This window comes from Argiope bruennichi, chromosome 6 (assembly GCF_947563725.1).
Source record: "Argiope bruennichi chromosome 6, qqArgBrue1.1, whole genome shotgun sequence".
Lineage (NCBI taxonomy): Eukaryota > Metazoa > Arthropoda > Arachnida > Araneae > Araneidae > Argiope > Argiope bruennichi.
In genome coordinates, this window is record NC_079156.1 from 118,431,989 (window position 1) to 118,449,666 (window position 17,678).

The 17,678-nt window shown below is 28.0% G+C and overlaps 1 protein-coding gene across 1 annotated transcript; it reads left to right on the forward strand.

Moving 5' to 3' along the window:
• Positions 1-478: 478 nt before the first annotated feature.
• On the forward strand, positions 479-16,339 carry LOC129971943 (transmembrane protease serine 5-like). Its single transcript, XM_056085921.1, has 6 exons — positions 479-589; positions 3,656-3,761; positions 9,071-9,147; positions 11,232-11,326; positions 12,132-12,436; positions 16,176-16,339. Exons 1-6 carry the CDS (start codon positions 527-529, stop codon positions 16,337-16,339), a joined length of 810 nt encoding a protein of 269 aa, XP_055941896.1. The 5' UTR covers positions 479-526.
• Positions 16,340-17,678: the final 1,339 nt, after the last annotated feature.

The following is a 17,678-nucleotide window of genomic DNA, read 5'->3' on the forward strand; positions in this document are numbered from 1 at the left end:
ATGAATTTTAAGCATATATGTTGAAAATGGCTAGTTAAAATATTTATATGGCCTTATAAACTAGTATTCTAAAACATAATTAACGGTGTGAGTAATTCACTCGCTTTTTAGAAAAAAATATGTACATTAATTTCACCAATAAGAATTATTACAACATTTCTACCTTCATATAAATTTCTCGTTTTACAAGGATTATATTACGAATGTTTGATTCAATCAAAATATCGTTTATTTTAGAAAGATGAAATCAAACAATATTATCACATCCGTTATGTTGTTGACGAAATAAGTTCGTAGAATTCCCTGACTAAAGAGATTGTAGTATACGGAAGTGAGAGGAAATATTTAAAGTTAATGCGGTTATGAAATTATTGCTCAATTTTCAAAGTATCAACAAATTAATTCAGCTTCGATGTTTACTCACTAGAACAGAGGTAAATATGTATATTTGTGTTTTATAAACTGGTTTATTTAGGGATTTTGAAAAGAATTTGAAGAGAGAATTGAAATGTAACCATATAAAAATATGAAAACTATATATTTAGGCATTCTTCTTTTCCTTTGTTTTCAGGATACCAAGACCGAATATGTGAGTATATATTCTGAATATTGTACATATCAATTTCTATATATTTTATTTATAATTTAAAAATAATGCAGATATATTGTTCGTGCAAAAAAGGAAGCATGAGATAATATTGCAGGAATCGAATGGCCAATTCGAAATTTTATTGAATTTTTTTTTATGTTCAAAATTTGATTTAGGATACGTTTTCTTTTTCCCTACCCTTTGTATTCAGTATTTTCTTTATGGAAAATAAGAATATAGAAAGAGAAAGTTTCATAAACATAAAAAAAAATCAATATTGAAATTTTGGTGAATGTTATGAGTTACATATTTCTGAGTTCAAAAAAATTGATTTTAGAATTCTGTACATATTTTTTGAAAAAAATTATATAAATTGCAATGAGATAATGAGGGTGAATTTAGTATGAAATTTTTATATAAATATCACAGATTTTTAAATCATTTGATTTAAATTCTCGTGTAAAAGAGCTGATTAAAAGGGAAAGTACATTCACAAATGAATGTACTTTCTGCTAAACCTAAATATATTAATGAATGAATTCAGTTAATATAATTAGGCACTTTTCGTTTTTTTTTATTATATATATGCAGGATATGAAGACAGAATATGTGCGTACAAATTTCTAAATATTTTATCTATAATTTAAAAAATAATGTAAATTGTATAATGTTTTGTTCGTGCAAAAAGGAAAAATGTGAAACAATATTGTAAGAATCGAAAAATTCCACTTCGAAATTTTGGTGATTTTTTTTATGTTAAAAGTTAGATTCAGGATATGTTTCCTTCCCTTTGCATTAAGTACTTTCCCCATGAAAATAATATCACAGTAATTCCCCAATGAAAATTCCAATTAAGTAATTCCCCATGAAAATAATATAAATAATTTAATAAATATTAAAATATATATTTTAATATTTTATAAAATTATAAAAAAAAAGAGAATTTCATTAAAATAAAAAATTAATATTGAAATTTTGGTGAAATTTGAGGATTTAACAACTTCGGATTCTGAAAAAATGATTTTAGAATTTTTCTTGTATTTTTGATCTTATTTTTTTTAATGAGTTTATGTTAATAAGCAATAAGATAGTAAAGGTAAATTTATTATGTAATTTTTATATAAAAATCACAAATTTTCAAACATTTTACAACAAAATTTTTAACGCCAGTTATATTTTTTACACAATACAAAATAAAAATTACAAAAATGAAAAGAAAATATTTGAAATTGAGAGGAAAATGAATCTTGATATTTCTATAAATTACGGCGTGTTATATTTCTCCTATTTCAAAAAATATATAACTTTAGAATGATGCTTCTGTCATTTGCCAGTCAATGCATGTATATATGCAATGAGATTGAGGAGCAAAACTTAGTAAATTGTTTTAGAGAAAAATTGTTAACATACCTTAAATTTTGTATCATATTCGTCAAGATAATTTATCAGATTATGTGTGTAAGCAAAATAATACATAGAAATAACGAAATGAAAAAGGCAAAAATGTGTGGAAAAATTACATATTTGTTTTATTTTTTGACTAAAATCCATAAAGAATGAATCTTAATTGAGATTATAAACAGTTATGCTATTAGTAAATTGCGACGTATTTGATGTGACGTTTATTTAAAAATGTCACCAGGTAAAAAGCTCTACAAGGAAATCATTGGACGTTGAGATAATAAATTCAAAAGGCAGTTTCTTTCTTAGTAATTAATACTCATTTAGAAATGCTTCTCAAAATTTATATCATTTTTGAATTTTATAAGGAATTTAGAGTTACTGAATTCAACCGGCTGTTTTATTGATAATTATCACTAAGAAAGACTTTATCAAATTTTATATAGTTTTTCAAGTTTTTTAGAGGATTAGAGCTACCGAATTCAAGAGGAAGTTTCCCCTTTGAAAATGAGTGCACACTTAGAAAGAGTTTCTCAAAATTAAAAATATTTTTTGAAATTTACTTTAATGACTTTAAAGCATATTGTGGCTAAATAAAAAATGTTTCAGGGTTACAAAATTTTTTTAAAAAAATATGCTTTTCAGTGATATCAATTTACCACATTTTCTTCTAATTTTAATATATTTCCTAAAATATTTCTTTGGTGTATGTAACAATACTTTTCATCGTTTTAGTATTGAATTTGTATTCTCGTACGTTGCGACGTTATTAAATAATCATTTTATTTTTAAGTAAATTTTATCAATACATATTATTAAAATAGAAATTTAAAAGCAAATATAAATTAATTATACCTCAAGCCTTATTAGGCTGTTTCCAATTGTATCACCTCTTTTTCCCCTTGACCAGACAGCACCCCCTTGTGGAGTTTGCAGACAAGCAGTTGAACGGGAGACCTGCATCCTGAAGTCGACATTTTCCTATGCGCAACCCTTGCACTAACGCCGAATGCTTTCGGTTAGAAACGGTGAAATCCCTCCACCATACTGTTTACTTTAACTTAATTGTCTATGTGTGTTTGTAAATTTTGTAGTGTAGATGTGTTTGTGTAGATTAAAAATATTATATTTAAAACCTGGAAACTCATTATAAAATCACAACACTCTCACTATACAATGAATTATTCGAATCTCCTTTATTTTTTATTTAGCTTTCCTTACATTTAAAAATAACTAAAAAAACATTATCTTATACTTAGGTAATCTATCATTCCTGATGACATTTATATTCAATGAAAATATTATATAAATTTTATTGTTCTTTATAAGCTATCGACCACAGGCTTATGCTCTACAAATCAATTGTCAGATCAATATTGATTGTCATTTGTTTATTTGGGAAATAACTTCAATAAAAAAAGATTTCGGGAATTAAATGCGAGTCTAAAGATGTAATTAACAAAAACAGTAAACACTCCTTGGCACATGAGACGAAAATTTGGCAAGTGGGTATAGGATTCAGGCATCGCCTATAAAATATTTTTCATTAATCTTTAGTGTTACTGAAAATAAATTGAAGCCATTGATTCCCTGCAAATGAATGCAACCTTTTATTGAAAAGAAATGGAATTAAATTTTTAAAATAAATATTATGTATTTTTACAGAAAAATAATAAATACGATGAATTAAATAACTGTGATGAAGATGTTTCTGAGCTTCACCCTGTAAAATCAAATCCAACCGCAAACGAAACGTCTGAAGACTGCAGAAGTAAGTAAACGAAGCGATTACTTTATGTCCACTTTGAATTATTCTTTAATTCTCGTGCTGCAAATTTGGAAGTTTTTCCTAAAGGGAGCTCATATTTTTTAAAAATAATAGACGAACAGTTGGTTTCTTATGAATATTGATGATGTTTAATTTCAAAATTTCATAAAAATATTTGAATTTGTCCCAAAAAATCATATTTAGATGTAAATATTCTTCCTTATAATATTTTTAACTATATTTTTTTATTCTTATTTTGTTTATCTATAATTTGCAATATATTACCTAAAACTGTGATTGATTCCAATATATATATATATATATATATATATATATATATATATATATATATATATATATATATATATATATATATATATATATATATAAGTAACCTATCTAAAGTAAGAAATAGTTTGAAAACAATCAAAACAAAACAAAACAGTTTCGAAATCGCAACTAAAAATTATTACCTATTCAAACTAAAACCAAAAAAGGAAAAGGGTTAGAAACTTCATAGTATTTAGAGAGCGCAACTGCAGCTACTTCTAAAACACAGATGAATTGATACAAAAGTATTAAAATCAAGTTAATAGGAAAATCAAAACCAAATAAAAATTAAACCAAATAAAAAAGAATCCGGCCGATTTAATTTTTATTTGGTTTTGATTTTACTATTAACTTGATTTTAATACTTTTGTATATATATATATATATATATATATATATATATATATATATATATATATATATATATATATATATAAACATTAAGAAATTGAATGATTTTTTTAAATATTCAAGTTTATTCTAATACTGGCAAGTATTAATAAAAATTTGAGAAAGCTCTCGTTTAAATAAGAAAGCATAAACTCTGAGTAATTTTTTAAATGAAAATATTGAAAGGAAAAGAACCATTTAGAAAAATTTTTTGTCCTTGAATTTCAGTTCTAATTGTAACTGAAGAATAATAACTTCTAAATAATTAAAAATACAACTTTAATATTTAATTAAAATCAATAGAAGCGTAAAAGCGACAAATTAAACAAATCAATCAATGCATATTTTCTTTTGTTCAGTCTTTATCTTTTATGCGTCTTTCCATTATTAAAAAAAAAGTTATTTATCAATTCCCAAACATTTATTAAGATATTAATTAATTAAAAATGAACCAATTTTCGAAATTTTCCTCACCTAAATTTCAGAAACTATTATCTCACAGAAATGTTTTTCTCACCTGATATCCAGAAATTATTATTTCTCAAAATTGTTCTTAAAGATCGAAATATGTATAAAATTCTCCTAATTTCTTTCTATTCTCGGTTCACAAATATCAAGTATTTTAGTCTAAATATAGTTTCTTAGATTTTAAAATACGCAGACATAATAGATCGCAGGCATAATTGTATCGGCAAATCTTCCTCAAAAAACGCGAAGAATCACAAAATTAGTACAAGATAAATAATTATTTGATTTGTCTTAATGTTTGAATTACATTTAAAAGAAATATGAAAAATTAAGATCATAAAAACAACATTTTCTTTGTAAAAAACATTGATTTTTTTTTTCTTTTTGAAATATTTCCTTAATATATGATTTAAGCCATTTCTTTTTAGAATAAAGTTGGTGCTTCAATTTACTTATTTGTGTTTTCTTAAAAAATGTTTAGTGTATTTTTTTACATTTCTGCTATCGTGAATTTCTTATTTTGCATTTCAATTTGTGAAAGGGTCGGAAGAAATAATTTTATAGACATTTCTTCCTTCTTCCTTATTTTTCTTCGAAAAAGAGATTTCAAAATCACTGTCGAATGTTTCTACACATTTTTTGATATACTTACTTTAAAAAGAAATATTCCTCTAATAATTACCGTTTGTATAAAATGACATTATCAGAAAAACGGGCAACGAAGAAGAAGTCATTAAGTTTGTTCGTACAGTTAATCGAAAATATAAATAGTTTGAGGTTTGGGCCAAACTTAAATAACATTTGTATGCCAAAACTTCCTACTGTAGTAGTTTAAGTGCGTAGATTTAAAGATGCATTAAATTATAAGGGTTTATAGCAGAATTGTGTAACAATAAATACTTGGTGGTGGTACATAATCCTCCATTACCATTTCCTTAAAAGTAGTATTTACTACCACAAAAATAACTATGCCATTTTCAAAACATTTTGTGTGGTAATGTCTTCAAAAACGAATCAGAACGCTTCTTATTCCTTATTATATATAAAGGTCAAAATCAAAGATGTATTTCATTTAAGATGGAACTATTTTCTCTAAAAAAATACATAAACTGAATTTGCATAATAAGCTGCCACATATTTATAGCTGAATCATCTTCACCATTTATTACTAAAGGCATCTCCCATGTTTAGGGTTTCTTTAAACCAAATTTGCATAAAAAGGTCTCTGCATATGTAATCGTTTAATTAAATTCTTAAAATAAATGGAAATATACAAATAATGCCCAAGAAAAGAACTAAAGCAAAACGACAAACTCAAAATTCAACCGTAACAACTGTAAACAATTTTCTTATATTTAAGTTTTTAATTTAATAATTAATACAGTAATTTAAAATGCAAACATTTATTTTCACGTTTATTAAATTCCATGTTCAAAATAATTTTAAGAATAAATAATGTATGTTAACCGGTATTCTAGAAGCATATTATTTAAAAAAAAATATTTAAAAGAAATTTTTGATGAGTTCACATATTTTTATTTAAAAAAATAAGAGTAAATTGAAAAATAATTTGAGAAGCGGAATAATGAAAGACAAATGACTATACTTTCAAACATTCTATTATAAATTAAACAAAAATATTGTAATGATGTTTATAGGATAATTATTACAAAACTATTGCAATAATTCTCAGCAAACTATAAATAATTTTCAAGAATTTTTTTCTTTTTATATTCAATCGTTTTATTTTACTAAAGAATTTATTTACATTTTGGCTATTGATTCCTTACCAGCATATCCTTTGGTAAAGCTTAGATGTCTCTCCTCACAAAGGAAGTAAAAATAATGCTCTTTTCTCAGAAAACTTCTGGTTATTTCCACATTTCTTAAAACTTACTTGGCTGAAGTGACTACAATTTGGAGTAGTATTATTGCTGATCTTTTTATTTTGATTGACATCAAAAGTTTAAAATTCTATTATTCAAAATTTTCAAATTATTACCTAATTTTAAAATTTATGAAATACCTTTTTATATTTTTAAAAATAGAAAAGCACTTCTCATTTATAATACATATTTTAAAATAAATAAGAATTATTATCTCATTAAACGTCTTATAAACCGAAAAGACTTATCTGATATTTAAAATTTCAGTAATTCATAATCCATCGATTGTTTACTAAGAATTACAACATTTTACACAATTCAAAGATAAATTAAGTTAGAAAATTAATTTAATCAAAATTGTGTGATAATTAATAATTAATTAAAATTTAATCAAAATTTTACATTACTGTTTGTAAATTGTGCAAATCTAAATATGAAGACACTTCTAAGTAAGAAAAAAATTATAATTACATAAAAATTATATTTTTATTACCATCACCATCATTCGCAGTTTTATTGTACGATAATTAACTTGAAAATAATAAGCAATTTTTTGATGGATTGTACAAATATCTTTTAACTCCACATTTTCTCTAACAAATTTTAAGCCGTTCATGAAAGCTCTCCCTTAAACATCCCAAATTGTTTCTATCATTTTCTTAAATTACATAGCCTATAATACTAGAAATATAAAAATATCCCTTATGGGAAGATTTTGTCAAATCGAGGAATAGTTTATATAAATAATGAAGCACGAAAGACATTTATGAGAGCTCTGGCTGCTTAGTAAGAATTTCTCTTTTCTTACTTCCAAGTTTACTATCCATTACGGAAACATAAATTACCTCTGGATTGCCTACCATAACATAATCTGATAATATCTAATGGATTTTGAGACTGCAATAGACGTAAGAATCGTGATTTTCATTCAGTAAATCAAATTATTAAATAGAATTTGTCTCGAAATAGACCAGCACTGGAGAGTTTATTTGGATAGTCTTAAATCGGTGTTATGTAGTGATATGAACACATTCCAAGGTTGATCGCCAGATAGCTTGTACCGCTTTTTTGGCGGGATTTCAATCCACAAATTTCAGTATCAAATGCAGAACATTTGCATTGATGACGTTCAGGTGGTAATCGGTCTTTAGTAAGATAAATAAATTTTTAAGTCTCCTTTTTACTTTCTCGTATACGTAGTATAGATAAAGAGAATTATTACCGTAAAAAACGTTTGGACTCGAGATTTTGATGAAATTTGGTACACGGTCTTTATACCAATTTTGTAGATATCTATCAAATTCTGAATAAATTCCGTTCACAGGAAGTTTGTCCGTACGCCTGTTCGAAACAAGTTAAAAAAAAATAACAACAAAACAAAGAGATCAAAACGAATAAAATTCTGTACGCAGATTTAATGTCTATAGTGTAGATACCTATTAAATTTTAAATAGAGCGATTGCTTGCCCGCCTGTCCAGTCTGTACTTTCAGAAGCATGCAAACGCAATAATTCAAAAAACACAAAGCCTTAAATAAATCAAATTTGATATGGAGCTTTAAACTGTAACTGTTGCTCTGTGCCTGATTTTTGTTACAATCAGTTGGAAAAAACCCAAATTTGATTTTTATATGTCATTAATCGTATACCAATGATTGATAGCTAAAACGCTCTCTATCGATGACACCATAGACTCAGTAAAAATTGTAAATTCATGCCGGGGGTTAATATTTCGTAATTATTGTATGCCGATATTTAAAATGTCATGCAAGGTGTCCTATGGGAAACACTTTTATTACAGAGTATGATAGAAAGTTTTGCGGAGATTATTTTCTCTAGTTTGGATTAACGTATAGAAACAACGCGGAAATGTAATTTCTTCTTCTGTTATTGACTGGCTCACCCAAACCATTAGGGTCGGGATAGTCTGGATAGTCCGGATAAGCGCTGGATTCGCGTCCCTTAGGTTGTGAGCTCGAGCAGAAACTCGCATTTACAACCGAAGAATCGTTTTAAGACGTTTGAGATATGATTTTACGTATTATGTTACACCAGCTTTATACTTAATCGAATTAAAGTAACAATTATTTTCCCTTGCCATGGCAATGTTGTGTAATGGATTATATAGTTTGCATTTTGTTTTGAATTTATTTCTTGTGTTTTAACTACAATATGAAAATTGGCAATGACATTGATGTGATGTACAATTTTTAAATCATGAATCTATATTTGTTTGCAGAATGTGGAATTCATCTTTACAAGTCTGCAGGAACAAAAAAGGGACCTGTAATTCCTTTAGATAACTATCCGTGGGTTGTAAGTTCACTCTTAGATCTTTTAGAAAAGCATACATTGCATTCAACATTGCATTTAATTTATTAAGTAGATAAGATGATAAAGATTGGTTACCATTAATAATAAAAATATCACGCGAAAACGGGTCATACAAAAAATAAGCTGATTTTTTGACTGAATTTTTGAGTAAATAAAAAGGATAAGTACTCACTAGAATATTTTTCAAGAAATTTCTTATTTCTTTTCATTATTTTTTTAATGATTAAAATTATAAATCCTTTGTAAAAATGTTTCTTTCTATGATAACTCATTTAAAACTAGAATTTATTTAACCAATAAGAAATGAAGTCTATTCTCCTGAACATATATTGTCATTTGGACAAAAGATTTAAAATTATATAGTGATTGACTAAGCTTATTTTTTGAAATTCTTTACATTTTTTTGTGTTATACATTTAATACCAAAAAGCTTGTATACATTCTCTCAGTACATTCTTTCTTTCTTCCCATTAATTTATAGTAAATAGATATTTCATTCAGATTGATATAAAACAGAATTTTTTGTGCAAAGAAGCAAGATAACATCACAAAGTCTTTTTAGACTTCCAAGTTGTCTGAAGTTAATTGCAATGGATTACAAATTACAAACTTCTGTTTGAATCTAAAATTGTAACTACTTTGGAATTAATTTAAACCTGTACTCAAAATTGGTATTATCTATTTCTTCATTATTATCTTTCTTTATTTATTCTTTGCTGCTAAAATTGTCGACAGTTTCATCAACAAAAATTATCTTACTATTAGCATATGTAACAATTATTATTATTATTATTTTCATTTTACGCTTGGTACTTTTTATCTTCACGAGAGATCTTCACATCGAACTTCATTTCAGGATTATTATGATTATTATTTTTACCTTACTAAAATTTTAAAACAGATATACCGTATTTACCCAGTTTTCATCCAAATAATAAATCATTTTATTCTATTTTATGTCTAATTTTAAAACTTTCAGATATTTCTTTGTCATACTATTATTCCATTTTTGCGATTAAAATAGATTGATAAATACAATTATTGACGAAATATCAATAAATAATTTGTAAAAACAATTCAATAATTCAGATTTATGGTTCCATTAAAAGGTAAAGCAAGTTTTTTTGAATTTTTTGAAACTTTCTAAATGTTTAACCGAAAATGGTTCGAGAGCGTTTCTTTAAACTGGAAATAATTAATTCCAAAGCTGGAAGATACTTCACAATGCAGTTGCTGATTTAAAGTATTTGTAAGAACTTGTATGAATCATTCGCATAGTTCAAAATAATCATAAATTTAAATCTACATATAAGACATTATATATGCTTAGCAGTGAAGCATAGCAATGTGCTTCATCTCTTGATTCTGAGTTAATTAATGCAATTATTTCCATTCATTATTAATCTCCAAACATCAAAATGTAATGTTTGCCACATAACTTAATATTGTTATGGCTCATTAACAATATTAAGTTTCATCCACTCATTCTGTATCAATAAATATGATTTCCTGTAAAAGTTACTATTCCTTAAATTTTGTTTCATCTGCCAAACCCCAAATAGGTAACTACTGCCTTCAGTTTACTGTGTCCAATCAATTAAAATACTTATTCATTAAGTACTTATTACCAAATGGTTCAGTTCCTTCCATCAAATGACGGAATGTACTTCCTTCGGGAAGGGTTGTACCGTGGCCGGTGATTGCCCTTAGGACTCAACCACAGTTCCCGCCAGTGTTGCTGTTGCGGAGGTCCGGTCATTCAGTTTTCTTTATCCGTGTGTCTTCGGGCGGGTCGGAGAGTCAATGATTTGACTTACCAAATGGTTCAGCCACGAATTAAAGTTCACTTAATAAAAGACGTACCAGAGAAATAATACTGGAAATCAAATAGATTTTATCTTTTTATTACTCAAGATATCAGCAAAACCCTACTCATTTATTAAATGACCAAGTAATTAGTAACTGGTCAAGAGAAATCCTCCGTAATTCATGAAATGACATTTCCCCTTGAAAAACTTCATCTTTATCTTTGAGGTATATTTTAGTTCACCATTTCATTTGTCAAGGTCAATTTCACAGTCGTTGGGAAAAAGAGTGAATCCTGTGGAGGTACCCTAATTTCTTCAAATTTCGTCTTAACAGCAGCACACTGTGTGTTTAGGTGAGTTCGAATTAAATTTCTACAATATTCGGAAAGTTATTTATTGAATGAATATTACACTTAGTTACTCGTAGCGGAGCTTGTATTTCAGTATGCAACAGGCCATATGAAGTGAATTAATATGTTTTAGCTATTTATAATTGAATGTCATAAAAACAAAGCTAAATTAAAAATATCGAAAAAGCTGTCACTTAAATGTTCTAATAAAATATACATAAAAATGTAAGGCAAAATGGTTTTTTTTTTAAAAATATGGAACGGTTTTCCACATTTTCACTTAATAGTTAAGAATATATAAAACCTTTGTTAGCTGTGTGACTTATTTTCCTTATAGTTTGCTTCTACTACGTAAAGATTTGATATTTTTGTTTTAATCTCCTTAATTTTAAGTATAATTATTTTATTTTTAAAATTTTTATTACACTTGTTAACAACATGTTTTTTTTTTAAAATTTAGCGCTTATAAGGAATTTATACTTAAATTAATTACCAGATGGCACCTCTGATATCAACTAAAATCTAATTATTGTTAATCGTTCAAATCTTGAACATTTTAAAATATTCTCTTCACACCGGAAATCATTAACTATAAAAGAATTCCTATGCTCTAGTTCATGAAAATTTGCATGAAAAATCAGTTTTAAAATTTAATCTCTAAAAACAAAAAAGGGAGTTATATGAAAACAAATTAAGAAATATCCAGTTCTCTCTACATAATTGAAAAAATGCATATATATTCTAAAAGTTTCGAATAGTTTATATTTTTCATGAAAAAAAAATTGAATGCGATTGGTTTCAATTTCAGGATTGAACTGAAAAATCACCCTCTCTGTTTTGCAAGTAGAGTTCACAGATTGTGTTTCCATAATCCAAAAGATATCCATCTATCCCATACGGAATACAGTGATTCCGAATCTCTAAAAGCCAAAAAGGTAATAGGACATCCAAAGCATGGTTTCCGTTGGAATGTATTCGACATAGCACTTATTCAATTATCAACACCGGTTAAGTGCAGCAAAAGTATTTTCCCTATTTGTTTGCCGGCACAAAAGAAGAAGAACTGCAAGAAAAGTCTTAAGCTTGTAGACATAGACAGCCAGGAGGAAATGAGTAAGTGTAACTTCTCTTCGGAAGCAGTAGACATTTTCTCTCTTGCACTTCCTTTCATAATCTGAAATAAAAAACTTAGACCCCTTCCTCCGCATAAAATTGTGGATTTCGGGTAAGACGGCAAATAACTTGCTTAGTATCGGTAAACGACAGTTACGACATATATATATCTTCGGTATAAATCTAACATTTTTAATGGATCTATCGCAATAATATGTATTTTTTAAGCTTTTTCCGGGCCGATTCGCCCAAAATACTGTTGTAGTTAAAGCACTGAACATATGTCGTGATCCTGCTTTCATCAAGATGACGTCACAGTTTAATCTGCGTGCTCGTGCAGGCGGATTAATCATGCGATGTATGAGCCAATTCTATTTTTTTTTTTAAATAAAGCCTAACTCCAGATCAGAGGGTTACGTGTTTAGATCACGTCTGAGTCACCAATGTGGATGTTGTAAATAATATTCAATTAATTTACTGGTGAAAAAATATTTTTATTTAAAGGAAACATTAAGAAGAAGTTTTTTGGTAGTTAATGAAATACGCGTATAAATCTCGAAAAAAGAAAGAAAGAAAATACAGCTGACCCGTGCATCGTGTGATTAATTCGCTTGCAGGAGCAAGCAGTTTAAACATAGACGTCATCTCGATGAAAGAAGGATTATCACACATACCTTGTAACATAACGAATTCCATTGCCTTAAGTCATTGCATTTTTTGAGTTAATACGTCTACATACATGCGAAATTACAGATCAACAGAAAGTCACCCATCTGGTGATTTGAATCAAAATCTGATAAGTATTTATGTTTTAGATGGTAAACCTGTGAGCAGAGTTTTACCTGCTCTAGCTTTTTGCATTCGGTAATTATCGAGCTCACTTGTACTCGAACAGCCAGGCATACAGGTTTTTTATGAATGAATTTCGTTTAATAGGGGAAAGAATCTACAATTTCAGTTGTGAATCCGTATATAAAATTTCATCTGCTTTGCTCAAATTGTGGTGGAATTACCATGTTCGCAGACAGACGAACCGACTGACAGGAAGGCAAAGTGACAGAAATATGGTTTTCAAACTCAAGGAAATCTGAAACGTGGACTTTCACCAAAATCTCTAGCTAAAATTCTTCGACGATTACAATAATTCTTCCATACTTCATATGCGAGGAAGTAAAATAAGAGTTCTATTGCTTGTAACGTATGTACACTTTATTTATTTTATGTAACCTATACTGAGCAGGTATCTTATATTTTTATGGTAACTTATCAACGCCGGCTACAGAATATTTGGAATTTCTTTTTTCTTTCTCGTGTACGTAATAAAGAGACAGTATAGTAATTATCAAAAAATTCGAACTCAAGATTTTGACGAATCTCCACGTTTTAGTCATTCCTGAGTTCAAAATGTTCGTTTGTATGCCTGCCCAAGAAAAAGATAACTCAAAAATGCTTTGTGCTAGATGGATGAAATTTAGTATACGGCTCTTAAACTAAATTTGTAGATTTCTATCTAATTTTTGGTAAATTCGGTTGTGAGGTAATCCGTCTGTCCGCATGTTCGAATAAAATTTAATACGATAATTTCCAAATAAATAGATCTAGATAGATAAAATTAAGAGCACAGATTTACCATCTATAGCGTTGACATATGTCGAATTTTAAGCCAATTCCAACTACAGGTTGACTGTCTGTCGCTCTGTACTTTCAGGAACAAGTAAATGTAATAATTTTAAAAAACGCAATTAATTAAATATAATGAATTTGGTTTGGGATTTTGTGACCATATGTGCAGTTTTGTGCCAAATTTTTCTTTCAACTGACAGAGAAGAATTTTCGGTTTCAACTAAAACACAAAATCGATTTTTGAATAATATTAAAGCGTGTCAGGGATTAATCGCCCAATAACTCATGAAAGACGACACGATAGATTGAGTAAAAATCCTACATTCATCCCAAAAGTTAATATTTCATAACTATTTTACCCCAGTGCCATGTAAGGCGTTCTCTGGCATGACAAATTAATAGGAGGGTATGCAAGAAAGTTTTGGGAAGACCACTCTCACTAAAACGTTTTTGATTTATTTCATTTCCATTTCTTGTTTTATCACGTTCTTTTTAAGATCATATTAAAAACATCTTCATCTGTAAAAATTTATCTCGGTCATTTTCAGTATCTCAAATTGTATCTCCAAAAAATTGACTTCTAATCGTATTATGCTCATTCGTTGCAATGTGACGAAAGAATGTGAATTTGATACAATATGAAAAATTGCATACATATTTTTATTTTGCTCAACACTTCTTGTAGAATAGTTAGAATTGTTTTCTCGTGATATTTAAAAATCCTTTCATGATTTTCAGTGATTCGATTTTTTTTTAAATCATTCCTTTTTTGTACATTCTCAATAAGCTAATGCTTATCCTCTCAATATTATCTCAACATGGGTATGCTTATCATCTTCTAACTTCTTTCTCCGCCAATATCCAACTGTGCCATAGCAACGCGCTACTACTTTAGAAAAACTCACCAATTCATCATAAGATATGTTTTCGAGGCAATTTTACACAACCTCTTTTAAAATATAGTTTTTCCATCTTAATGATTCTAAAAATATTTCATTTAATAAATTATCATAACCTTGGGGTTGGTAAAGCATGTGCACCCAAACTTTGGTTGGATACCCAAAGAAGGATTTATTATGCATGCGCGATTGCACAAGTGGTCTGAATTACAATACATTTGCATTTATTTCAATTGCAATATAATTGCATATTAATTTCAATTACCATAAAATAGCAAGTATTAATTTCAATTCAATTTTGAAAAATGGTTTTCCTGAAATAAGGAATAATAATTACTTATTATATATATTTATAAATAATTCCTTATTTCAGTAAAACCTGAATGTTCAGGAAAACTATACTAATGATAAACGCGTGGTGTGTGTGTGTACACTCGCCAGATTGTTTGACTAACAGCTACCAAATTTGGCAAACACACGCACACATGCGCAATGAATTTTTAAAATTTTAATTAATTATAAATTGGGTTTAATTTTGGCGTCTTTCTATGATAACATCCGAAAATATTGCGCAGAAATGACTTTTACACCAAAAATGTATTTTTAATGAATGCCAACTCAATAGCCATGCACAATTTTCCTGAATATCAGCAACGTTTCAAAAATATTTTTTGCTTAATTTCTAACAAAAGATTACTTTTTTGCCTTAAAATTCAAACCGTTTTCATTGTTTCTTATACTATATAATTCGGATGATTTTATTCTAATGTTGAAAGTTAAAAAAGGAAAATCTGTCTAATATATTATATCCTCTGTATATTTATGTGACATATAAGTACATAACTCATAGTACTCAGGAACTTATAAGATAAATGAACCCCACATTTATAATATAATACCATAATATAACACATCCCATAATATAATGCCATGATATTATGGGATTGGTCACCATTAGAAAGCTCCATGTCCATAATGAGCGCAACATATGTCAAAAAATTAAAATAACATGGCTTTAATATATGACAATTTCGTGGTATCACAGATATAAAGTCATATCTAAGCAATTTAATTGAACTTGAGGATCATCAATATAATCGGAGAATTAGTTAGTATCCATAGGTAGCTAGTTCATAAAACCACTGTTTAAATTCGATGTAATATTTCTAATTTCATTTCTGAATTCGGCACTAATGTAATAATTTTTTTTGTTGCAGAAGAGGATCCCCTACATGCGACAGTGGTGAATCCCAGGAAGTGTAATGATGTGGAAAAACCATTGAAGCAGCCATCCAACCCAACCCAACCACTTGTCTCATTTGAAGATTATCTAATACAAGCACTTTTGTTTCTTTTTTGGGAAAGAGAATTTTATCATTGAATACAAATCTAAGAAATTAAATCCATGTTGCGAGAAACAACAATTTGTCACAAAATTTAATACTTTTCCCTGACATTTATTTCACATGCCGAAGATATATTTAATTCTGATTTACTTCAGTGCAGTCACTCTTTATTTAATTTAAATGATAAGGAAAATCATTGAATCAATTATTCAAGCCCGAACTGCTTTTTTGATTCCTACATTTTTCAAATACAAACAGTTTCTTTCCTTTATAGTTTATATCTCTATATTTGTATCTTTTCGTGTATATTAAAGGATTGATTTTTTTATGAAAATTTGATCATATGACGAATCATCTCAACTTCTGAAATAAAATTTTTTGCTATCGTAACCCCTTTTTCCACTTATATTTTCTTAAGTAGATACATCATCAGAGTTAGATTTAATCTTTATTTTAGTTCCACCTTTTTGATTACATGTGAGCGTAATCTTTGGAACGTTTGATTTTCAATAAATGCTTTGAACGATAAAAAAGCGATTGGATTCAAATACTAAGACATTCGGATAATTTAATGACAACGAATAAGAGAAATAAAATTCTCTCAGGTGATTTTAGATGCAGATTTACCTTGGTAAAATTTTTCGATTGTTTTTTTTTTCGAAGCAATTCTTCAAATATTTTTTTTAATATTTTATAAATCGTGTTCTGTATCATATGGTTCATACACTATTCGCAACATAAAAATTTCAGTTATGTTAATTTTGATGACTGCATGTGTTTTAACTAAATTAAATACCTATGGATAACTTGGATTCTCTTTTTTTATTACCACAGGGTGAATCAGGATCGGCATTATTTAAAAGCATTGACGGTGCATATTACGCTGTGGGCATAACACCTAAAATCAGCACAATTCAATGTGAGAAACCAAATACTTACATGAAAATTTCCTTTTTCATGGATTGGATCAAGTTATACGTAGGAAATCTTCCTAAAGCCTGAAAATTATATGAAGACGGTGGTTTAACTTACATGGGATTTCAAAGCAATACTTTATTCTTAATGAATAGGGAATTGGCTTTTCTTAGATGGCTATATTGTTCTTGTGATTTCTGAATAAAATAAGCTATGCCATTTCAATTTCCTTCTCAGTATTTTCTTTTAATATTTAGTCTATTACACCTATAATTTAACGGAGAACAGTGTAAAGACTCGTCTGAATCGCCCTGAAACCCTGGTGACCATGGTGACGTCCCTTTTTCCCACACTCGATAATTAGCATTTCTGACCAGCTGTATCATCAAGGTGTAAAACTCCCACAGTGTTAAGTGCCTCCAGATTGCAAGATGGGGGACCTCCTTTTAAGTACGGTCA